This window comes from Meles meles, chromosome X, assembly GCF_922984935.1.
Source record: "Meles meles chromosome X, mMelMel3.1 paternal haplotype, whole genome shotgun sequence".
NCBI lineage: Eukaryota > Metazoa > Chordata > Mammalia > Carnivora > Mustelidae > Meles > Meles meles.
Genome location: NC_060087.1, coordinates 49,948,577 through 49,973,339, shown reverse-complemented (window position 1 = coordinate 49,973,339; position 24,763 = coordinate 49,948,577). Strand labels below are relative to the sequence as shown.

Sequence of the window (24,763 nt, the reverse complement as noted above, 5' to 3'; positions counted from 1 at the left end):
AAAGTTAACTTGTGGTCACTTTAAAATTGACATTTATAGAATGATGACCAGACATATAATAACTGCTCAATAAATATTTCTCAAGAGGCGCCTGGGTGGCTCAGTGGGTTGGGCCTCTGCCTTCGGCTCAGGTCATGATCCCAGAGTCCTGGGATCAAGCCCCGCATTGGGCTCTCTGCTCAGCGGTGAGCCTGCTTCCTCCTCTCTCTCTGCCTGCCTCTCTCCCTACTTGTGATCTGTCTGTCAAATAAATAAATAATATCTTTAAAAAAATAAAATAAATATTTCTCAAATAAATAAGAGAAATAATGGTTTCAAAAATATCTAATGCTTGAGAGAATGCTTACTCTATATGGAAAAGAACAGGACATGAAACTGCATATGGAAAATTATCCCAGTTTTGTAAGAGCCTAGAAAAATGACAAAAAGAAATAATGAGTATTAATATTTTTCTGTGAGCCCTGGTAAATGGGATCTGGGATAAATTGCATTTGATTATTTTCTTCACATCAATTTTCTGAAATTTACAGTGTTATAGTGCAAATAGTAAAAGAAAAAAGAAAGAAAAGAAATAGCGAGAAAATTCTCTAAGAAGTAAAATCCAGGAATAAATAGTTATTTAAAAAATTACACAGAGATTGGGTCAAGATGGCAAACTGAGCACTAACACATTTTCTCTCTTCCTACCACAAATCCTTGTAAATTACAAAAACAAATAAAAACCCCCACAGATTTATGTATAAAAAATAAGTACATAAGGGTCCTGGGAAGAAGAAAAGACTAATATCTGGAAGATGAAAACAGATTGGGCAAGGGGCACTGAGAGGGTGGAGTTGGAGGTGAGCAGAGGGAACTAATGGGTCTAGAAATGGGTAGGAGAGAGGGTCCAGAAATGGGGAAGGGGCCGGTAGTTGAGAGCTCCCCGACTTCTTTCCGAAAGGGCCAGGACCTTGATACCAAGAGCAACTCTCAGGCCCAAAGTGGTGGGCTTAAGAATGGGGGGGGGGGGCATAAATGGTGCTTGGCAGGAAGGGGAGGCCTCACTCCAGGCAGGAAGCTGCGCTACGGAAAGAGGGAGGAGACTGCAGCGGCGGCAGCGGCTGGTGGGAGCCCGATGTGGCAGAGGGGCCGCCACCGCCGACAGGGAGGCGGAGGACCCGCGAAGCTCAGAGCTGGGGATACCGCCGCCATCCTCTTCGCCTACCCAGACGCCCTCCTAGACGCGCTCCCCGCCTACGGATCCTCCCCTCCCAGCCGGGGCAGGCACCCGGCTCGTCGCCTGCTGATCCGCCTTCGGCACAGGCTAACGGCGGAGGCAGCTGCGAGGTGTCCGATTTGGGCACGTGAGGCCCGCGATCCGGGGCGGTGGACGCCAGGCAGGGCAAGGCCATTGGTGGGCTCCAGGATGGAGAAGGGGGATGGGATGGACTCCTGCCGGAGATAAGGGATGGGGGCGGGCGCCGGGTGAGGCTGGAGTCGGAGAGTGCGATGGGAAATAGGAAACGGGGGTGGCGTTAGGAGCCAGGCAAGAAATTGAAGGTGAGCCTGGGGAAGCGAGGGCGCTGAGTGCCAGGAAAGCGATCCTGGGTAGACAAGGGGCGTATGGGCAGCAGGCTGAGGCGTCCAGGGCAGGACGACAGTGAGTGCGTGCGGGTCAAGGCGGTGAAGGGATAGGCGTTTTGCGGGGGACAGAGAGTGGGCGCCAGTGGCGGGTGATGGAGGCAGTGGGTTCTGAACAAGGAGGTAGCCCGCCCCCTCCTGCAGAGTCCCTAACCCCAGCCAGCACCGCTGCCGCTGCCGCCTTTCCCCGCAGCCTAAAGGAACCTGGGAGGCAGAGCACTTGGCAGGCACGCAGCCAGAATTTCCAGCACTGCTGCCAGGCTCATGGGGAAAATTTAGGTTCTGGCGCAGGGTACACAGACACATCGCTGTTGGGAGAACTTCACCTTATGTCATATTGAATGTTTCTGTCTTATCGTTTCTCCTCCCCCTGCAGGCATGAAGACCCCCAACGCACAGGATGCCGAAGGGCAACAAACCAGGGCAGCTGTGGGCCGGGCCACTGGGTCAGCAAACATGACGAAGAAAAAAGCCTCCCAAAAGAAGCAGAGGGGCAGACCTTCGTCCCAGCCCCGCAGGAACATCGTGGGCTGCAGAATTTCGCATGGATGGAAGGAAGGTGATGAGCCCATCACCCAGTGGAAAGGAACCGTTCTGGATCAGGTGCCTATAAATCCCTCTCTTTATCTGGTGAAATATGATGGAATTGACTGTGTCTATGGACTAGAACTTCACAGAGATGAAAGAGTTTTGTCTCTTAAAATTCTTTCCGACAGGGTGGCATCATCTCAAGTCAGTGATGCAAACCTTGCAAACACCATAATTGGTAAAGCTGTGGAACATATGTTTGAGGGTGAGCATGGTTCTAAGGATGAATGGAGGGGAATGGTCTTAGCCCAAGCACCAATCATGAAAGCCTGGTTTTATATTACCTATGAGAAAGATCCTGTCTTGTACATGTACCAGCTTCTAGATGATTATAAAGAAGGAGACCTCCGTATCATGCCAGAGTCCAGTGAGTCTCCTCCAGCAGAAAGGGAGCCAGGAGGAGTTGTAGATGGCCTGATAGGTAAACATGTGGAATATACCAAAGAAGATGGCTCCAAACGGATTGGCATGGTCATTCACCAAGTAGAAGCCAAACCCTCTGTGTATTTCATCAAGTTCGATGACGATTTCCATATCTATGTCTATGATTTGGTGAAAAAGTCCTAACTGTTAGGGTAAACTTTGCCACATTTGTGAAAACAAATGTATACTTTGTAGACTTGCAAAATAATGTTGCTTTTCAGTGTATTGAAAGCTTAAGGGTCCCTGTTAATTCAACACCTCTGCCAGCATAACTGTTGTTTTGTTCTGAAAAAATACAAATTTATGTGGACATGACATGCTGTGTGTAAGGACTTTGTCATGTTGAAAAGATTGGGTGTGTTTGGTGGATGGGGCATGAAAGGAAGGGACAGCTGTAAATGCAGGCTGTGAATAAAGTTCAGCTAGTATCATAATCAGTCATCTAAAAATGGAATAGGACTTAGCTGGCCTGGTCTGGGGGCGGGGAGGAGAAGGAACTAGAGATGGGCTGTGGGGGGAGGGAGAAGGGGAGGTGACTGCTTAGGAAGAGGTGGGGGCAGGGCCAGAAATGGAAAGGCTCCCTGGGGGAGGGATGACCTAAGAGAGAGGCACCCAACTGGGAGGGGGGTGGAGAATAACAGGGAGAGTGAGATCTTGGGGCTTAGAGGAAAATAGACAGAATGCCTTGAGTAGAGAGGGACACAAAGGAGCTTAGAAGAGGTCCAGAGCAAGGGGACAGAAAAGAAGAAGTTGGCAGGAATCTGGAGAGGGGCTAAAGGATACTCAAAGGGAGGGTCTATGCATGAGCAAGGAGCCAGAAGGGGAGGAACACTGAGGAAGAAAGAATTCCAAGGAGAAAGACTGACAGAGGAAGTGAGACCATAGAAAAGGAGGTGTGGGGAGTGGGGCCCATGAGAGATGGGGTGGCCCAGGGAAAAGCTGGACTTCTGGCAGTATCCACATTTTTCTCTCTGGCTCTGTGCAGAAAGGACGTGACAGCTGTCAAAGAACCAAATGGGCTGGAAGTTCCCTGGAATGGCATTTTGACAGGGATGACTCAAGAGTTAAGCAGGAGCCAACGTTATACCCAAAAGGCTTTTCTTGCCTCAGGGAACTCATGCCACACCTGCCGAGTAGAACCCCAAGTCTCAGCCTAAACACATTGATCTGACACCCCGTGAGCAGGGGGCTGTGAGCAGCCTCTTCACCTTTCCCAGAGGACCCAGGTGCAGTAAATCTTGGACCTGAAGTTCTCGGTTCATTCCCCCTACACTGGATAAACAGTTCTTGTGGGGAATGGGTCGGCGGGGTGCTCAGGACTTAAGAGATATGCCACCTTGGGTTTGGAAAGTATTTTATCCAAAAAAAAAAAAAAAAAATGGAACTTTGCTGAACACAGGTACTACAGGAGTCCCCTCACTGTTCTTTCTCCTACTGCACTGTGCCTTGCCTCCCTGCAGTGGAAGGGCATCAGAGGATTGAGCCTAATGTTTCTCTCCAGGACATGGGGAGTTCTTGACAGTCCATGCTTTTCTCAGCAGCTGCCTGAAACCACAGGTGGCTCCACCCACTGCTTCACTGAATGGAGGTCTGCTGCCTCCAGAAGCCCCATTCAGGCTATACCCCAACAAAGCTGGGGGCTACCAACCCTTCACAGGTACATCCTGGCCAGTCTTGTCCACCCCAAGCACACAGAGAAGCTGTGATGGAAGTTTGTGCAGCCCTGTTTCCAGGTAAGATGAATGGCATGGGGCAGTTGGGCTGTGAGTTGTGACTTTGTATAACTAACTCCTTCAACCCTCTAATGCCACCTAGAGGGGCTGTGGTTGGTGGGGAGAGAGTGCAGTAACCCCAATAAAGTCCCTCAGAGATATGGTGCCTCAACACATGGGTCTGTGTCCTCTTTTTCTCCTGCTTGCCTTTCCCCAGTCCTGCTGTGGACAGTCCCTTCAAGACCCTCTCTCTGGTTTCCCCACCCCACACTTCACTAAAAATATACCCCTGCCCTCAAAGAAAGAGTTCAGGTGACCCCACTGCCCAGGCATCCCTAATTCCATACAAAGTGGGAGGGGATGGGTATAGCTGTTGGCAAGGAGCTTCCAGAAGTTGAAAAAAGATGGCAATTCCAGGTCACTCTCTCCACCCAACATGGCCTGAAATGGATTGCCTGAAGAATTATACAAGGCAAGCCCACCTCACAGGGATTAGTTTTCTTTGTTTCATACATCACAAAATTTAGTCTAGCAAAACACCTGCAGGCCACCCATGGGCCAATTTCAGCCAGCTGTCATGTTTTGTTTGATCCTTGTGTTTTTGTTGTTTTCTGTGTTTAAATTAATTACTTAGACATTTGGGAGGTTTCACACTACAAAAATCCATATTTCTTGCCCACCTGAAAACAAAGCAATAAACTGAGGATTAGGGCCCATATTCCAACAAGGATACAAGCAGCTGGGTCTGAGGAAGGGCTCAGCCCATTTTAGACCCTGAGTATTCTCTCAAACTAGCCATGCCCCCAGCTGCCCTGATTCACTCTAATAAAATTCCCAGTTGTCCCCTAAAGGCATTTGCACTTGTAGCTTTGGGGCTAGACCCAGGGGGAACTGCCTAGCTCTACTTTTGGCTTAAGCTGACCCCATTTGCTTTCTAATTCATTTGCTTTGTCTTCATCCCACCAATACTTACTTTAGGTGGGCTCTCTGGAGGAAAAATACAGCAAGGAATGGGGAATTGGAGTTCCAGGTGGGAGGCTGAAATTGGATAGATAGAGTCCAAGGAGGGGCTCACTGAGAATGTGGATTTTGAGTAAAGACCAAGGCAGTGAGAGGACTGGCCCTGTGGTTGTCCAGGGAAGGAGCATTCCAGGTAGAGGGACAGCAGGGAAGGAGTAAGCCTCACATGCTCAAGGAACACTGATGGTACCAGCATGGCTGGAGCCAAGTGAGTGAGGTAGAGAATATCAGGAAATGAGTTCAGAGAGGTGATGGGGATCTGGCAGAAGCTGATAGCTTAGAGCCTTAGAAGTCCTAGAATGGAATTTGTTTGTTATGCTGAGGGTGATGGGGAGCCATTTGAGTATTTTCAGCCTAGGCACGACATGATTTCCCTCATATTTTAACAGGAGCACTCTTGCAACTCTGGAGAGTTGTCTGTTTGGATTTCAAAGAAGAACAAAGGTAGGTCATGTACAGCAGGGAAACAGAGTAGAGACAAGAAAACAGATTTTCACATAGAAAATTTGAAACATATGAAAGATGACATATGAGGGTTAATGATGAAAAGATTTTATTTGAGAAATATTTCAGGATTATGTGTTTTCTGTTTTCCAATAAGTAAATTTTAATCCCTTTATTACATATTCTACTCAAATTTGAAATGGAAATAGTTAAGACTTAAATTTTGAAAATATCATTTGTAAGAAAATATATGGGAATATATATGGGAAATGGGAAAAAAGTTTTCTTAAGGCAGAAATCCACAAATAATGAAAAATTTGTTAAATTTGATTTTATAGACTTGAATTTTTCTAATTTCTGGAATCATTCTCTACAAAGTGGGGTAAAATAAGATTAGGGTAAACTTTGATAGTTAAAGTGAATAAATAAAGTATATATTAATTAGAATAAAACCAACATCCTATAGAGATCTTGATAAATATATTAACAGACATTTCACAAAATATGAGATTCTATGGTCAATAAACAATCATTGTTTTTAAGTGCTTCCCATTATATTTTTATTTTCAATAACATATGTCCTTTCTAAAAATTCTGTATAATTTACTTAGTTAGTACTTCTTTTTTTTTTCTTTACCCCTTCTCAGAATATAAGCTCTGTACTATGTGGTTTTCCTTTCTTTTTTTCACTCCTGTATCTCAAATATTTAAAATAGTATCTAGCATGTAGTAGGTGTTTAATAATTATTTCTTGGTTTCATGTGTCTCACCAGTAATTAGAGAGATGGAAATTTAAGTGACATACAATTTCATATGTATTAGATCAGCAATTTGTATGAATTTTGACAATACGCTTTGTCAACCAGATAAAGAAGTGGGAGATCCTATATATATCCTGTTGGTGGGAGTTCAGTTGGAGATAAATTTGCCATTATCTAGTGTTTTTTGAAGATGGCATGTTTAGAGCAATTTTTGTCTTTTACTATTTTTGAAGACAATTCTGTATGGATCTCTCATGTTTCTGTAAGTTTTGCAATCAAGGCACTCAATGTTTTTTGTTTGTTTGTCACATTCCTTTGATGGAGGTGTGAATAACAAACATATTTGTAAGAAGAGATAGTATTTCTCTGTGTAGCAGTGGGCAAGGATGCTTACCTAAGATCTAATAAATATTAATGTCTCCTTCCAGAGGAAAAAAATCTTAAAGGGCATGTTTACTACTCATTATAAAATATTAGGTTAATTAAACTGGCTTCTTTTCCTGTAATGCAGTCTACTGTGTACAGATATGTCAAGTGCCCATTTCACACCACCCTGTGGTATATGGGTCTCAGGAATTTAGAGTTAAATTGCTCATTTTCCAGTTGTCATTCTTGATGTGAAAAATAAAAGGTTAATGAGGACAGTTTGAGGAATTGGTTCCAGGATGAGTACCAGGAAGTAGAATCAAAGACAGAGGCTGGAACTTCACATTGTTTCTTGGTAATTGAACTCCTGGTGGGGGAACTTGCTCCTCAATCTGTTCATTAGCCTCAGGCCCACTCTATCGTATCAAATAGCACTGAGATTGATACTGGGTAAGCAGACGTTTTTGTTTTTTAGGTAAAAGAGTTTATACACAAAGACACTGAGAGTTAAAGGAAGGACATCACAAGAATCATAAGCAGAAACTGGAGAATCCTTAGAACTTTTGCTAGGTGGCTATGGAGATGAGAGGGCTGGACAAATAATGGTTAAAACTGAAGGATATAAATAGGTGGACTATCTTATGACTCAGCCCATCCTTCACGTGACCATACAAACCTCAGATTAGTTTGGACATAACAGCAAATATCTCAATTACTTTTTGTTTTGTTGGTTGGCTTTTGAAGTGATTACTGTGTGCAAAAGTGTGTTTTGACCCACTTGGGGAGAGTTTCTAAGATTCTTGTGTATACCATAAATGAGTCTTTGCATAGTACTCAGGCTCTTACTACCCAAGATTTTACTAATGACATCAGCCAATAATAATGAGAAACGGAACTAAAGAAATGTATATAAATTCATGTTGATCAATCTCACTTCCCCTAGAAAATTCCTCAGCTTTTGTGTTGCAAATATGTGAGAAAATATAGAGACAATATTTTCCTAAGGAGGCAGGAGAGACCCTAGGTTATGGTGACTTTCTCAGATAGGTTTACTGCTATGTGAGCCACGTCAGCCTGAGGGCACAATACCACAATTTTGCTGAAAGTTAATGTGACTGTGGTTGCTGAGTCAAGATGTTGTCTAAGGCTAAAATAGATGATGTTGCCAATTAAACTGTTTTCACCTAACATAGAACATTGAGTCATTTGAAAACATGGGGAGTTTGATTCCCTGAGACACAGGCAGCCACCATGCCACACGAAATTATAAGTAAATACAGTCTTTTTAATGGTTACAGAGCCACACTCTCCCTCCATGCCATCTGATCTTTCCCTCTGCTTTAACTCAGTCATAGCTTCTATATGGGAAAAATAGAGATGAGACTGAGATCTCTCTGTCCCCAGTGGAAATCAAATGCTATATGGATTTGGATGGGTGAATAGGCTGGGGAGTTTTGATGAGAGAAGAGAATGAAACTTTTATAGCTCTGTTAAATATGGATACCTAAGTCACTTATTCTACAGGACCCATTGAATGAAACAGCATCCAGAATCAAGTTATGGGTTTTGGCCATATTTAGAGTAAAGAGAACTCATATATGACATTGTGAATGAAACCTTTGGGGTCAATTCTGTGCAATCTTGGTGTAACCTTTACATATGAATGTATAATAAAAACATGCTTATTTCCCTGTCCCATAAGTGCTAGATGAAATTCAATCACATGTAGAGAAGTGTTATTGGGAAACCTAAATAGCCTCCCCACCATCCTTTCTGTCTCATCCTGGGTAGTTTAACACAAGGTGTATTGAAGGAGGAAATAAGAAAATCACAATCCTGATTAGATACTTAGAGGAAACAGACATGCAAGATCACTATAGAACAGCCATGTATGTCCAATATAAAGTTCTTAAGAGGAGCTGGAGTTTTATAGTGGATTACTGTTAAATAAATTCATTTGGTTTCCTGTATAATTTCAGCAGTTGCAGACAATATGACTCTAACTGAAACCATTATACACACTTAATGACACATGGTACACCTTTTTAAACATTGACAGCATCTTCTTTCCAATACTACTGGCACCTGACGATCGATATCTGTTTGCATGTATATAACAAGGCCTCTGAGGTATGTTTTGTACTTCTTCAAGGTTACCTAAATAAACTTCATTGTCATTTGTGAAAATTGGATAAATCAGAATTTAGTGCTGGTGTTTACACACTCTTGATTTCCAAAACCTTTATGCATATACATGATGTACTGGTTATCAGTAATCAGAAGGTTCAGTTTCAGAACTGTTGGTTGTGGCATTATTACACACCTCCCAAGAAAATTTTCTGAAAACCTCCAACAAAATCCAAGAGTCTGCTTGCCAAGTTACGTTGCCTGGGACTGTATAGGCAGATTCACAATACTGAATCCTCTGGCAGCTAAAGAAAAAGTGTTGTCTTTTCAGCCCCTCACCGCTGAAAAGGAGGCCTGGCACCAAACTGGATCCTTTGGATATTGGATTTGGATTGCTTGAAATTCTGCTTGGTCCTTTATATCACTGAATCTACAAACTAACATCTTTTGAATAGGGCCCAAAACGGGATTCTGCTATGGAAAGTGTCCAATGAGTTGTGTCAGTCTTTTTATCTTTAGGACGCTGCATTCATAATGGCCACTTTGAGCTTTAAGTCTCTGTAACTAATGATTTTTTTTAAGATTTTATTTATATATTTATTTGTCAGAGAGAGAGCAAGAGGGCAGAGTGGCAGGCAGAGGCAGAGAGAGAAGCAGGCTCCCTGCGAAGCAAGGAGCCCAAAGCAGGACTTGATCCCAGGACCCTGGGATCATGACCTGAGCCAAAGGCAGGGGCTTAACTGACTGAGCCACCCAGGCATCCCTCTGTAACTAATGATTTTATAATTGGAGTCTCTGACAAAGGGAAGCAGTCTATGCCTTGGGTTTTGGACTCAACTTCTCATTGACATGACTGTTAGATACATCCCTTTTGAAAAGCAACTATTAGTTTGCTACTGGGGTCTTTTCCAAACTGAACACCAAAACCATAGTGACCTTGTGTCTCTCTAGCCTGATGTTTCCTTTTTTGTTGGCCAGTTCCAACTTAACACCTGTAATGGTGAGAAAATTTCAATAAGCCTTGTTTCTCAAAGGTAAATTATATATTTAAAAAGTTACCTGGGAATGTTCCCTCTATCCCTATACTTTGAAGCGTTTTCATCAGGAACGGATGCTGGATTTTGTCAAATGCTTTTTCTGCATCCATTGAGAGGACCATGTGGTTCTTCTCTCTTCTCTTATTGATGTGTTCTATCACACTGATTGATTTGCGAATGTTGAACCAACCTTGCAACCCAGGGATGAATCCCACCTGGTCATGGTGGATAATCTTTTTCATGTGCTGCTGGATCCTGTTTGCTAGGATCTTGTTGAGAATCTTTGCATCCATATTCATCAGTGATATTGGTCTGAAATTCTCCTTTTTGGTAGGGTCTTTGCCTGGTTTGGGGATCAGGGTAATGCTGGCTTCATAAAAAGAGTCTGGAAGTTTTCCTTCTGCTTCAATTTTTTGGAACAGCTTCAGGAGAATTGGTGTTATTTCTTCTTTGAAAGTTTGGTAGAATTCCCCAGGGAATCCGTCAGGTCCTGGGCTCTTGTTTTTTGGGAGGTTTTTGATCACTGCTTCAATCTCATTACTAGATATCGGTCTATTCAGGTTGTCCATTTCTTCCTGGTTCAATTTTGGGAGTTTGTAGCTTTCCAAGAATGCATCCATTTCATCTAGGTTGCTTAGCTTATTGGCATATAACTGTTGGTAATAATTTCTGATGATTGTTTCTATTTCCTTGGTGTTAGTTGTGATCTCTCCCTTTTCATTCATAATTTTATTAATTTGGGCCTTCTCTCTTTTCTTTTGGATTAGTGTGGCCAATGATTTATCGATCTTATTGATTCTTTCAAAAAACCAGCTTCTAGTTTCATTGATACGTTCTACTGTATCTCTCGTTTCTACCTCATTGATCTCTGCTCTAATCTTGATTATTTCCCTTCTTGCATGTGGAGTTGGTTTGATTTGTTGTTGATTCTCCAGTTCTTTAAGGTGTAGAGACAGCTGGTGTATTCTGGATTTTTCAATGTTTTTGAGGGAGGCTTGGATGGCTATGTATTTCCCCCTTAGAACCGCCTTTGCTGTATCCCATAGATTTTGGACCGAGGTGTCTTCATTCTCATTGGTTTCCATGAATTGTTTAAGTTCGTCTTTGATCTCCTGGTTGATCCAAGCATTCTTAAGCAAGGTGGTCTTTAGCTTCCAGGTGTTTGAGTTCCTTCTGATCTTTTCCTTGTGATTGAGCTCCAGTTTCAAAGCATTGTGATCGGAGAATATGCAGGGAATAATGTCAGTCTTTTGGTATCGGTTGAGTCCTGCTTTGTGACCCAGTATGTGGTCTATTCTGGAGAAGGTTCCATGTGCACTTGAGAAGAATGAGTGTTCTGTTGTTTTAGGGTGGAATGTTCTGTATATGTCTATGAGGTCCATCTGGTCCAATGTTTCATTCAATGCTCTTATTTCTTTATTAATTTTCTGCTTCGATGATCTGTCTATTTCTGAGAGAGGCGTATTAAGATCTCCTACTATTATTGCATTCATATCAATATGGCTCTTTATCTTGATTAATAGTTTTCTTACGTAATTGGCTGCTCCCATATTGGGGGCATAGATATTCACAATTGTTAGATCGTCTTGGTGGATAGTACCTTTAAGAATTATGTAGTGTCCTTCTGTATCTCTGACTACAGTCTTTAGTTTAAAATCTAATTTATCTGATATGAGAATTGCTACTCCGGCCTTCTTTTGAGGCCCACTGGCATGAAAGATGCTTCTCCATCCCTTCACTTTCAGTCTGGGTGTATCCTTAGGTTCAAAATGGGTCTCTTGTAGACAACATATGGATGGGTCCTGTCGTTTTATCCAATCTGCAACCCTGTGTCGTTTTATGGGCGCATTTAGGCCATTCACATTGAGAGTGAACTTTTGGGACTTCATCAAGATCAAAAGCTTCTGCACAGCAAAGGAAACAGTCAACAAAACAAAGAGGCAACCCACAGAATGGGAGAAGATATTTGTAAATGACAGTACAGACAAAAGGTTGATATCCAGGATCTACAAAGAACTTCTCAAACTCAACACACACAAAACAGATAATCATATCAAAAAATGGGCAGAAGATATGAACAGACACTTCTCCAATGAAGACATACAAATGGCTATCAGACACATGAAAAAATGTTCATCATCACTAGCCATCAGGGAGATTCAAATTAAAACAACATTGAGATACCACCTAACACCAGTTAGAATGGCCAAAATTAGCAAGACAGGAAACAACGTGTGCTGGAGAGGATGTGGAGAAAGGGGAACCCTCTTCCACTGTTGGTGGGAATGCAAGTTAGTGCAGCCACTTTGGAGAACAGTGTGGAGATTCCTGAAGAAATTAAAAATAGAGCTTCCCTATGACCCTGCAATTGCACTGCTGGGTATTTACCCCAAAGATACAGATGTAGTGAAAAGAAGGGCCATTTGTACCCCAATGTTTATTGCAGCAATGGCTACGGTCGCCAAACTGTGGAAAGAACCAAGATGCCCTTCAACGGATGAATGGATAAGGAAGATGTGGTCCATATACACAATGGAGTATTATGCCTCCATCAGAAAGGACGAATACCCAACTTTTGTAGCAACATGGACAGGACTGGAAGAAATTATGCTGAGCGAAATAAGTCAAGCAGAGAGAGTCAAATATCATATGGTCTCACTTATTTGTGGAGCATAACAAATAACATGGAGGACATGGGGAGATGGAGAGGAGAGGGAGTTGAGGGAAACGGGAAGGGGAGATGAACCATAAGAGACTATGGACTCTGAAAAACAACCAGAGGGTTATGAAGGGGCGGCAGGAGTGGGGGGGTGGGAGGTTGAGGAACCAGGTGGTGGGTAATAGGGAGGGCACGTACTGCATGGAGCACTGGGTGTGATGCCAAAACAATGAACACTGTTATGCTGTAAATAAGCAAATAAAAAAAAATAAATTAAAAAAAAAAGTTACCTGGGGGTGCCTGGGTGGTTCAGTCAGTTAAGTGTCTGCTTTTGGCTCAGTTCATGATCTCAGGGTCTTGGGGTCAAGCCCCACATCAGGCTCCCTGCTTATTGGGGAGTATGTGTTTCCCTCTCCCTTTGCTCCTACTTCTGCTTGTCATTGTTCTCTCCCTCTCTCTCTCAAATAAATAAATGCTTAGAAAAAAATTATCTGTCTTTACCCTGGTGGCATATAGGCTTTGCATGAAAAAAAAATGGGTATTATGCTTTTCAGAGAAACCCTATTAACCCCTCTGCCACCTAAAGTAAACTGGCTAAATGAGGCCTTGACTCATTTAGAGATTCAACTAAATATGTGGGCCTGGATCGTGGATGGTTTGAATAAGCTGAAACCTGATAGTGTTCACTATGCTGCTGCATGTTTAAGCTCCCTGCCAGCTTACCAGAATTAAAAGCAGATGGTGGTCACTCTCCTCAGTAGTCAGAATACAAGGCTTTTTCATAGGTTTGGGTAATACTTACCTAAATGAAGTTCATCGTATTTTTAGTGACTATGGCTTATTGACAATTGCCTAATTGTGAGGCCTACCACATGAAAAAAACTGCAGAATTTCAGATTAAAGGCACCTCTCTATGAGGCTTCAAACTATGGAAACAAAAGAGTGGTATCATAAAGATGTTGGCATAGATTGTTCCCAAGTTCACTCCCTTCACAAGAACAGCTAACAACTACTTTTGAAAAAGACACCACTAAAAAAATGTAGAACATGGAGTGAAGCTGAAGCACTCTTTCCACCAATTGAGTCCACAGATTAAGAGAAGTGGCTACATGTTAAGTGTACTGCCTCTCCCCCAAACTGACACAGCACCACACTAAGAAGTTTTCCTGGAGACTAAATTTCCTCAGTGGGAAAAAAGAGCCCCAGGAATAGGTATTTAGCTCCCCTAGGATTGTGGGTCACTTCTTGGGAGTCCCCACTCTGGTCTTATCTCACAAGGATCATGAAGGAATATGTGGGGCTTAACCGCTAGAATTCTGGTTGTGATGGAGAAAGGAAGAAGGATTTGCAACAACCATTACATATCTTGGCCAACAAGTTCTTACTTGAAGCACACATTTAGTACTCAATCAGCAGTTTTTTTCTCATCTACAGTGAAAAGACAGTGGAAGAGTCTGACCAGGAAACATGACAGAAAAACATGACAGCATCAAAGGAAACTAATGAAGTTGTAATGACTAGCATAATAAATGGAGATTAATAATCTGAATACATCTCTTAAAGTTTAGTGGACTACAACAATACAGAGACACAACTAAACAACATTAGGAAAACATGAATGAAATAAGTTCAACAAGAAATATACATTAAAACAGAAATCCTAGAACTGAAATACAATGACAAAACTGAAAAATTCAACAAAGAGCTTCAAAGAAGACTCAAACATGGAGAAGAAAGAATCACCAACTTAATAGGACAATATTTGAAATTATTCAGTTAAGGGAGCAAAGAGACAAAAAGAGAGAAGAAAGTCTACAGGATTCATAAGGTGTCATCAAAAAAAACAATATCTGTACTACGGAAATTCCAGAAGGAGATAAAGAGACAAAGAATGTTGCTAAAAACCTGGGAAGAAAAATAGACATCTAGATTCTTGATGTCCAAAAGATCCCAAATAGGTTGAACCTGAATAGGGGTACACTGAGAAACATTGTAATTACATTGTCAAAAGTGAAAAAGAACAGTTTTGAAAGAAGCAAGAAAAAAGAGAAAAGTTACATATGAGGGCACTTCTATAAGACTGTAGGCAGATTTCTCAACAGAAATGTTTTGGGACAAGAGAGAATGGATAATATATTCAGAATATCAGCATGGGGACAGTCAACCAAAAATACTGTACTCAGAATATTTGTCCTTCAGGAATGAAAAAGAGATAAAAACTTTCATAAACAAACATGAGTTGAGGAAGTTCATGCCCACTGGACATAAACTAAAAGAAATGCTAAAGGTAGTTTATTGAGTGGAATTAAAAGAATGCTTATTGGGGTGTCTGGATGGCTAAATGGGTTAAGCCTCTGCCTTCGGCTCAGGTCATGGTCTCAGGGCCCTGGAATCAGGCTCTCTGCTTAGCAAGGAGCCTGCATGCCCCCTCTCCCTGCCTCTCTGTCTACTTGTGATCTCTCTTTCTGTCAAATAGATAAACTCTTTAAAAAGAAAGAATGCTTATTAACAATCATAAAGAAACATAACAGGGTAGTGAAAAAGATGGTAGGGGCACCTGGGTGGCCCAGTTATTAATCATCTGCCTTCAGCTCAGGTCATAATCCCGGGGTCCTGGGATTGAGCCTTGCATGGGGCTGCCTGCTCAGCAGGGAGCCTGCTTCTCCCTCTCCCACTCCCCCTGCTTGTGTTCCCTCTAACATTGTCTCTCTCTTTCTGTCCAATAAGTAAATAAAATCTTTTAAAAAAGAAAGAAAAAGATGGTAAATATATAGTCAGTGTTAGGTTCTTTAATATGGTTGTTATGGTATGTAATTCACTTGTAATTCTAGTTTGAAAGTTAAAAACAGTAAAAATAGTCATAACTACAATAATGTGTTATTGGGTGCACCATATAAAAATATGTAAACTATTACATCAATGACTTAAAATATGTAAACAAATAAAAGTGTAAAGTCTAGGAGGCCTATCAAAATTAAATTGTTGTCAATTTAAAATAGGGTGGCAAGCCTTATGGTAAATGCAAGGTAAAATAATCTATGGTAAAACACAAAAAAGAACATAGTGAAGAAATTAAAACATACACGAAAAGTCTTCAAATGGAAAAAAAAAAAAGCAAAAACCAAGGAACAATGGATTAACAAAATGCCAGAAAACAATTAACAAAATGCTAATACTAAGTCATTACCTATCAATAATTATTTTTTCAAGCATAATTAAAAGTGTTATATTAGTTTCAAGTATGCAATATAATTTAACCATTCTATACATTTCTCAGTGCTCATCAAGATAAGTGTACTTTAAAATATTTTTTTACAAATATATAAAATTATTTGTTTCAGGGGTACAGGTCTGTAATTCATCAGTCTTACACAATTCACAGTGCTCACCATAGCATATACCCTCCACAATGTCCATCCCCAGCAACCCCATCCCTCCTACCCCACTCACCTCCAGCAACCCTCAGTTTGTTTCCTGAGATTAAGAGTCTCTTATGGTTTGCCTCTCTCTCTCTGGTTTCATCTTGTTGCATTTTCCCCCTTCCCCTATGATCATCTGTCTTGTTTCTCAAATTCCTCTTATCAGTGAGATCATAGGATAATTGTCTTTCTCTGATTGACTTATTTCCCTTAGTATAATAATCTCTAGTTCCTTCCACATCATTGCAAATGGCAAGCTTTCAGATTTTTTTGATGGCTGCAAAATATTCCATTGTATATACCACATCTTTATAGATTCATCTGTTGTAGACATCTAGACTATTTCCACAGTTTGGATAGTGTGGACATTGCTGCTATAAACATTGGGGTACATGTGCCCCTCCAAATCACTACATTTGTATCTTTGGAGAAAACTCCCAGTAGTGCAATTGTTGGGTCGTAGGGTAGTTCTATTTTCAACTTTTTAAGGACCTCCATACTATTTTCCGGAGTGGCTGCACCAGCTGTCATTCCCACCAACAGTGTAGGAGGGTTCCCCTTTCTCCACATCCTTGCAAACACCTTTCATTTACTCACTTGTTGATTTTACCCTTTCTGACTGGTGTGAGACTGGTCTCACTGTGGTTTTGATTTGTATGTCCCTGAAGCCTAGTGATGTTGACCACTTTTTCATGTGTCTGTTGGCCATGTGGATATCTTCTTTGCAGAATTGTCTATGTCTTCTGCCCATTTCTTGATCAGATTATTTGTTCTTTGGGTGTTGAGTTTGATAAGTTCTTTATAGATTTTGGATACTAGCCCTTTATCCAATATGTCATTGCAAATATCTTCTCCCATTCTGTCTGTTGTCTTTTGGTTTTGTTGACTGTTTCCATTGCTGTGCAAAAGCTTTTTATCTTGATGAAGTTGCAATAGTTCATTTTTGCCCTTGCTTCCCTTGCCTTTGGCACAATTTCTATGAAGTATTGCGGCTGAGGTAGAAGAGATTGCTGCCGGTATTCTCAAGGATTTTGATGGATTCCTGTCTCACATTGAAATCTTTCATCCATTTTGAGTCTATTTTCCTGTGTGGTGTAATGAAATGGTCCAGTTTCATTCTTCTGCATGTGGCTGTGCAATTTTCCTAACACCATTTGTTGAAGAGACTATCTTTTTGCATTGGATATTCTTTCTTGCTTTGTTGAAGATTAGTTGACCATACAGTTGAGGATCCATTTCTCGGCTCTCTATTCTGTTACATTGATCGATGTATCTGTTTCTGTGCCAGTAAGATACTGTCTTGATAAGTGTACTCTTAATGCTGTTTATCTATTTTGCCTATTCCCCACAGACCTCCCGTCTTAAAAACCACCAGTTTGTTGTCTGTATTTAAGATCTGTTTTCTTGAGGGAGGGGCAAAATGGCAGAGAAGTAGGAGACCCTGTTACAACTGGTCCCCTAAAGTGAGCTAAATATCTACCAGAACACTCTGACCACCCAAGAAGTCAGTCTGAGATGTAAGATTATACACTTCTGTATCTCTTCAGGGTCAGAGGACATCAGTGGAAAGGTAAAGTGGAGTGGGAACACTTGGACTGATATCAGAGGAAAAATAGAAGGGGGAGGGAGCCATCAGAAGCAACCCATTGGAAAGTAATACACCAATACAAACATGCCCTGTGACTGGGGACCAGCAGTAACATGGAGTCTGGTTAAATGCACCCAAAAAGAGCAAAAGATATTAAGGGACAACTGGTGGAATTGGGCAGTCACAGGCAAGGGCCTAACCCCACATTTCCAGGATAGTCACTGCCAGCGACCCTCTGTGCCAGAGAGAGTCCAGCAGGACCTCCAGTCTGTGGTCCTCTAGCTCCCAGCTTTCCACTGCTTGCACCACCCCTAGGTCTGTGCACAATCCCACATCCACCTGAGAGAACCTGGTGTGGTCAGTAGCTGGCAGTCTCTAGGAGTGCAGCCTTCTACAACCTGTGTGATTGTGGGGTCAGAGCACACTCTCCTGTGCCTGAGAGAGCCTGGTATGGGCACCAGCTGGCAGTCTCTTGGCCCACAGCCTTCTGAGACTGGTTGTGGAGTCTGAGCACTCCCAGGTCATGCCTGAGAGAACCCAGTGTGATCTCCACTCAGGGTCCCTTGGCCCGCAGCATTCCAAGACCTGAGGGACCATGGGAATTAAGTGTGCCTGGCAAGGGCCTGGACTCCAGACAGCAGTCCTGGCAAAGGCAGACATCAGAAGCAGGATCCCTGGACCCATATATTTCATGGTTTTTGTGGCACAGGGGTGCAGAGACAAGCAGCGGCCTCAGGTGAACACTGGATGGTGGCTGGGGGTTCATACCCCATGAGGGAGGTTGCACTGTTCAGAGGAGGTTGCAGAGAGTGCATTTAACCAGACTCCATCGTGTGTTCTAGACCACCCAGAGGGGATCAGTCTGAGTCTTCTCTCTGAGGCAGAGGACTGGATAAAGAGAGAAGACTACAAGATATAGTTGAAGAAATTCTGAATGAAAATTTCCCCAATCTGGGGAATGGAACAATGGTTCATGTCCTAGAGACAGAAAGGACACCCCCAAGATCAATGAGTCTAAAAAGACCTCCAGACACTTAACTGTGAAATTCACAAATCATAATTTTAGACAGAAGGACTTAAGGGCAGCAATGGGAAAGAGATTCATTATATACAGAGAAAGGGCCAACAGAATAACAGATTTCTGTCCACAGAAATCTGTCAAGCCAGAAAGGGTTGTCTAGACATATTCAGGGCACTAAATGACAAGAACATGCAGCCAAGAATACTTTATCCAGCAAGGCTGACATTCAGAATGGATGGGAAAATAATGAGCTTCCAAGTCTGGCAAGGATTAAAAGTGTATGTGATTCGCCGGAGGCGAACCATAAGAGACTATGTACTCTGAAAAACAACCTGAGGGTTTTGAAGGGTCAGGGGTGGGAGGTTGGGGGAACAGGTGGTGGGTAATGGGGAGGGCACGTTTTGCATGGAGCACTGGGTGTTGTGCAAAAAGAATGAATACTGTTACACTGAAAAAAATAAATAAAATGAAGGGAAAAAAAATAAATAAATAAAAAACAAAAAAAAAAGTGTATGTGACCACCAAGCTGACACTACAAGAAATATTAAGGAGGATTCTATAAAAGAAGAAAGAATCCAAGAGTGACAGAGCAGAAATGTACAGAGACAATCCACAGAAACAAAGACTTCTCAGGCAACAAACAGGATGCCAGTATAAACTTATCTTTCAATAATCACTCTCAATGTGAATGGCCTAAATGCTCCCATAAAATGGCCCAGGGTTGCAGACTGGATAAAATGACAGGACCCATCCATATGATGTCTACAAGAGACCTATTTGGATCCCAAAGATATATCCAGATGGAATGTGAAGGGATGGAGAAACATTCTTGATGCCAGTATGCCTCAAAAGAAAACTGGGGTAATGATTCTTACAACAGATAAATTAGAGTTTAAGCTTAAGTCTGTGGTCAGAGATGCAGAAGGACACTACATCATTGTTAAAGCATCTATTCACCAAGAAGATCAAACAATTGTGAATATTTTTGCCCCCAATATGGGAGGAGCCAACTACATAAGCGAACTGTTAATCAAAATAAAGAGTCATGTTGATATGAAGATATTAACTCTAGGGTATCTTAACATGCCACTCACAGTAACAGACAGATCATTCAAGCAGAAAATCAATAAAGAAGAGCTTTGAAAGGCACATTGGACTAGATGAACTGTGTAAATATATACAGAACATTCCATCCTGAAACAACAGAATGCTCATTCTTCTCAAGTGCACATGGGACTTTCTCCATAACAGGCCACATACTGGGCCACAAATCAGGGTTCAACCTATCCCATAAGACAGATTATTCCCTGAATATTCTCAGACCACAATGCTTTGAAACTGGAAATCAACCACAAGAAAGACTTTGGAAGGAATTCAAACACTTAGAAGCTAAAGAACATTCCACTGAAGAATGTTTGGATCAACCAAGAAATCAAAGAACTTAAACAATTCATGGGTATGAATGTGAAAGAAGACACATTGGTCCAAAACATGGGATACAGCAAAGGCGGTCCTAAGGGGTAAATACAATGCCATCCAAGCCGCACTCAAAAAAATTGAAAAATCCTGAATACACCAGCTCTCTTTACACTTTAAAAAAAAGGAAAGTCAACAACAAATTAAGCCAAACCCAGGCACAGGGAGGTAAATAATCAAGATTAGAGCAGAGATCAATGAGTTAGAAAATAGGGATACAGTAGAACACATCAACGAAATGAGAAGCTGGTTCTTTGAAAGAATCAATAAGATGGATAAACGACGGGCCGAACTAATCCAAAAGAAAAGAGAGAGAACCCACATTAATAAAATTATGCACGCAAGGGGAGAGATCATGACTAACACCAAGGAAATGGAAACAATCCTCAGAAATTATTATCAATGGTTATATGCCAATAAGTTAAGCAACCCAGGTGAAATGGATGCATTCCTGCAAACCTATAAACTTCCAAGACTGAAACAGGAAGAAACTAACAACCTGAATAGACCAATATCTAGTAATGAGATTGAAGCAGTGATCAAAAACCGCCCAAAAAATAAGAGCCCAGGACCTGACAGATTCCCTGGGAATTCTGCCAAACATTCCAAGATGAAATAATAGCTATTCTCCTGAAGCTGTTTCAAAAAATATCAACAGAAGGGAAACCTCCAGACTCTTTCTATGAAGCCAGCATTACCCAGATTCCCAAACCCAGCAAAGACCCCATCAAAAAGGAGAATTTCAGACCAATATCTCTGATGAATATTGATGTCAAGATTCCCAGCAAGATCCTAGCTAATAGGATCCAACAGTACATTTAAAAGATCATCCACCATGGGTATTTACCCCAAAGATACAGATGTAGTGAAAAGAAGGGCAATCTGTACCTCAATGTTTGTAGCAGAAATGGCCACGGTCACCAAACTGTGGAAAGAACCAAGATGCCCTTCAACAGATGAATGGATAAGGAAGATGTGGTACATAAACACTATGGAGTATTATACCTCCATCAGAAAGGATGAATACCCAACTTTTGTAGCAACATGGACGGGACTGGAAGAGATTATGCTGAGTGAAATAAGTCAAGCAGAGAGAGTCAATTATCATATGGTTTCACTTATTTGTGGAGCATAACAAATAACATGGAGGACATAGGGAGATGGAGAGGAGAAGGGAGTTGAGGGAAATTGGAAGGGAAGGTGAACCATGAGAGACTATGGACTCTGAAAAACAACCTGAGGGTTTTGAAGGGGTGGGAGATGGGAAGTTGGGGGATCCAGGTGGTGGGTATTAAGGAGGGCACATATTAAGTAAAGACAGGACATTAAAAAGTTTTAACCATGCAGAATGGGGGGTGGATGTTGATATGATCATATTTGTGTTTTACAGAGCTAACTAGCTCTAATATGGAGAAAGGATGAAAAGAGGCCAGAGTAGATTGTGTTGATCAGTGAAGGGGCTGTTACAGTAGTCTAGTTGGGAGACAATAACAACTTGATGAGGAGAGTGATGCCAGAGATGCCAAGAAATGGGTGGCTTTAAGAGGTAATTTAGGAAGCAAACTAGGATGTTGTATGTAGTAGGTTGAGGGGCAGGGAGGAAAATGTCAAGGATGTGTCTGTAGTTTCTAGCTTGCATAGCTGGATAGGTTAGCTAAAACAATGGCAGTAATAATATCACCAGCTACTTTGACCTGAGTTTGGAGTGGTGAGCGACTGTGGGTGGGAATTACTGAGGTCTAGTCTTTCATCAAAATAGAATCCTTCCTCCAAATCGTTGTATATAACCAAGCATGATTACCTCAAGTCTCTACTTTTTGGGTATTGTTGTTTCTGTTTTTTCTGGACAGAGTAGACATGTTCTACGTATGTTAGAACTTCACTGGTTCTGATGCTCCATGTGAACAGTGAAGGCTTTTAAGAACTATACTATTTTGGTCATGCATGTTGCCAGGAGCCTCTTTTTTACTTTAGTCACAGCATGTTCTGAAAAGAGCAGTAACACTTCGTTCCCTAAGAGCAATGCAAGAATGCAATGGAAGAGGTAGATCAGGGAGGGGAGGATGCACCCCAGCTTCTGAATTGTGAGCTAGGGAAGATCAAAGCCCAGAGCTAGGAGATACAGTCCATGAGACTGGAGTGTAGGGTGGGCCAAGTGGCCTGGTAGGAGATGAGGGTGAAGGAGTGGACTGAGGTGACTTCCCAGAGGGCTTTCTGTATTTTGCTAAGGTTTGACTTCACTGAAAGGGCAGTGGGGGGTGGACTTTGAAAAGGTTAGGAAAATGTCAGGAGCAAGGTTAGATTTGCATTTTACAAAGATGACTTTATAATAATTTAAACTGCTCTTACTGTATGTACTTTTTCTGGACATGTGCTGTTTTCATAATAAAATAATTTAAAAAAAAGGAGGGCACATATTGCATGGAGCACTGGGTGTGGTGCAAAACAATGAATTCTGTTACGCTGAAAAGAAAATTTTTTTTGCATTTTAATTTATTCATTTTTTCAACATAACAGTATTCATTGGTTTTGATGCTGAAAAGAAATTAAAAAAAAATTGAAACACTAAAAAAAAAAAAAAATCCACCAGGACCAGGTGGGATTTATCCCTGGGATGCAAGTGGTTCAACATTCACAAATAATTCAATGTGATAGAACAAATCAATAAGAGAAGAGAGAAGAACCACATGGTCCTATCAATTGATGCAGAAAAAACATTTGACAAAATACAACATCTTCTCCTGATTAAAACTTCAAAGTATAGGAATAGAGGGAATATTCCTCAACTTCATAAAATATATCTATGAAAAACCCACAGTGAATATCATTCTCAAAGGGGAAAAGCTGATAGTCTTTCCTTTGAGATCAGGAACACAACAAGGATGCCAATTCTCACAACTCTTGCTCAACATAGTACTAGAATTCCCAGCAACAGCCATCAGACGACAAAAGAAATAAAAGGTATTCAAATTGGCGAAGAAGAAGTCAAACTTTCTTTTTGCAGATGACATGATACTTTATATGGAAAACCCAAAAGACTCCACCCCCAAACTACTACAACTCATACAGTGATTCAGTAGTGTGCCAGGATGCAAAATCAATGCACAGAAATCAGTCACTTTCTTATATACTAACAATGAAAATATAGAAAGGGAAATTAGAGAATTGATTCCGTTTACTATAGCACCAAGACCCATAAGATACCTGAGAATAAACCTGACCAAAGAGGTAAAGGATCTGTATTCAAGTAACTACAGAACACTCATGAAAGAAATTGAAGACACAAAAAGATAGAAGAGCATTCCTTTGTTATGGATCGGAAAAATAAACATTGTTAAATTGCCTATACTGCTTTCAATGTCATCCCAATCAAAATTCCACTGGCCTTTTTCAAATTGCTGGAACAAACAATTCTAAAATTATTTTGGAACCAGAAAAGATCCTGAATTGCTAAGGAAATGTTGAAAAAGAACAACAAAACTAGGGGCATCACCTTGCCTGATTTCATGCTTTACTACAAAGCTGTGATCACCAAGGCAGCATGTTACTGGCACAAAAACAGACACATAGACCAGTGGAACAGAGTAGAGAGTCCAAATACGGACCCACAACTCTACATTCAAATAACCTTCAACAAAGCAGGAAAAAATATCCAGTGGGAAAAAGACAGTCTCTTCAATAAATGGTGCTGAGAAAATTGGACAGTTATGTATAGAAGAATGAAACTTGACCATGCTCTTACACAATATAGAAAGATAAACTTGGAATGGAAAAAAGACCCCAATGTAAGGCAGGAAACTATCAAAATCCTAGAGGAGAACATAAACCTATGTTTATGAACCTCTTCAACATCAGCCACAGCAACATCTTTCAAGACATGCCTCCAAAGGCAAATGAAACAAAAGTGAAAATGAACTTTTGGGAATTCATCAAGACAAATTGCTTCTGCACAGCAATGGAAACAGCCAACAAAAGAAAGAGGTAACCCACGGAATGGGAGAAGATATTCGCAAATGACACTGTAGACAAAGGGCTAATATCCAAGATCTATAAAGAACTCCTCAAACTCAACACACACAAAACAGATAATCATGTCAAAAAAATGGGTGGAATACATGAACAGACACTTCTCCAAAGAAGACATACAAATGGCTAATAGACACATGAAAAAATGTTCATCATAATTAGCCATCAGAGAGATTCAAATCAAAATCACATTGAGATACCACCTTAAACCAGTTAGAATGGCCAAATTCAACAAGACAGTAAACAACAAGTGTTGGAGAGGATGTGGATAAAGGGGAACCCTCCTACACTGTTGGTGGGAATGCAAGTTGGTGCAACCACTTTGGAAAACAGTGTGGAGATTCCTTAAGAAACTAAAAATAGAGCTTCCTTATGACCCTCCAACTGCAATACTGTGTAAATACCCCAAAGATACAGATGTAGTGAAAAGAAGGGCCATCTGTACCCCAATGTTAATAACATCAATGGCCACAATT

At 41.3% G+C, this 24,763-nt stretch overlaps 1 protein-coding gene across 4 annotated transcripts; it reads left to right on the top strand.

The window, feature by feature from the left end:
* Positions 1 to 1,104: 1,104 nt before the first annotated feature.
* On the top strand, positions 1,105 to 3,072 carry LOC123935041 (spindlin-2). Of its 4 annotated transcripts, none has more exons than XM_045995457.1 (2): positions 1,105 to 1,326; positions 1,997 to 3,071. In XM_045995457.1, the coding sequence occupies exon 2, from the start codon at positions 1,999 to 2,001 to the stop codon at positions 2,773 to 2,775; it is 777 nt and encodes a 258-aa protein (XP_045851413.1). In that variant the 5' UTR covers positions 1,105 to 1,326; positions 1,997 to 1,998; the 3' UTR covers positions 2,776 to 3,071. The 4 variants fall into 4 exon arrangements, with proteins under 4 accessions (XP_045851413.1, XP_045851412.1, XP_045851411.1 ...); XM_045995456.1 differs by having other exon boundaries at positions 1,105 to 1,381; XM_045995455.1 differs by having other exon boundaries at positions 1,105 to 1,393.
* The last annotated feature ends 21,691 nt before the right edge of the window (positions 3,073 to 24,763 follow it).

Bases quoted from the DNA above. Each gene is read 5' to 3' on its own strand.
- LOC123935041 (XM_045995458.1), top strand. From the start codon at position 1,999: ATGAAGACCCCCAACGCACAGGATGCCGAAGGGCAACAAACCAGGGCA.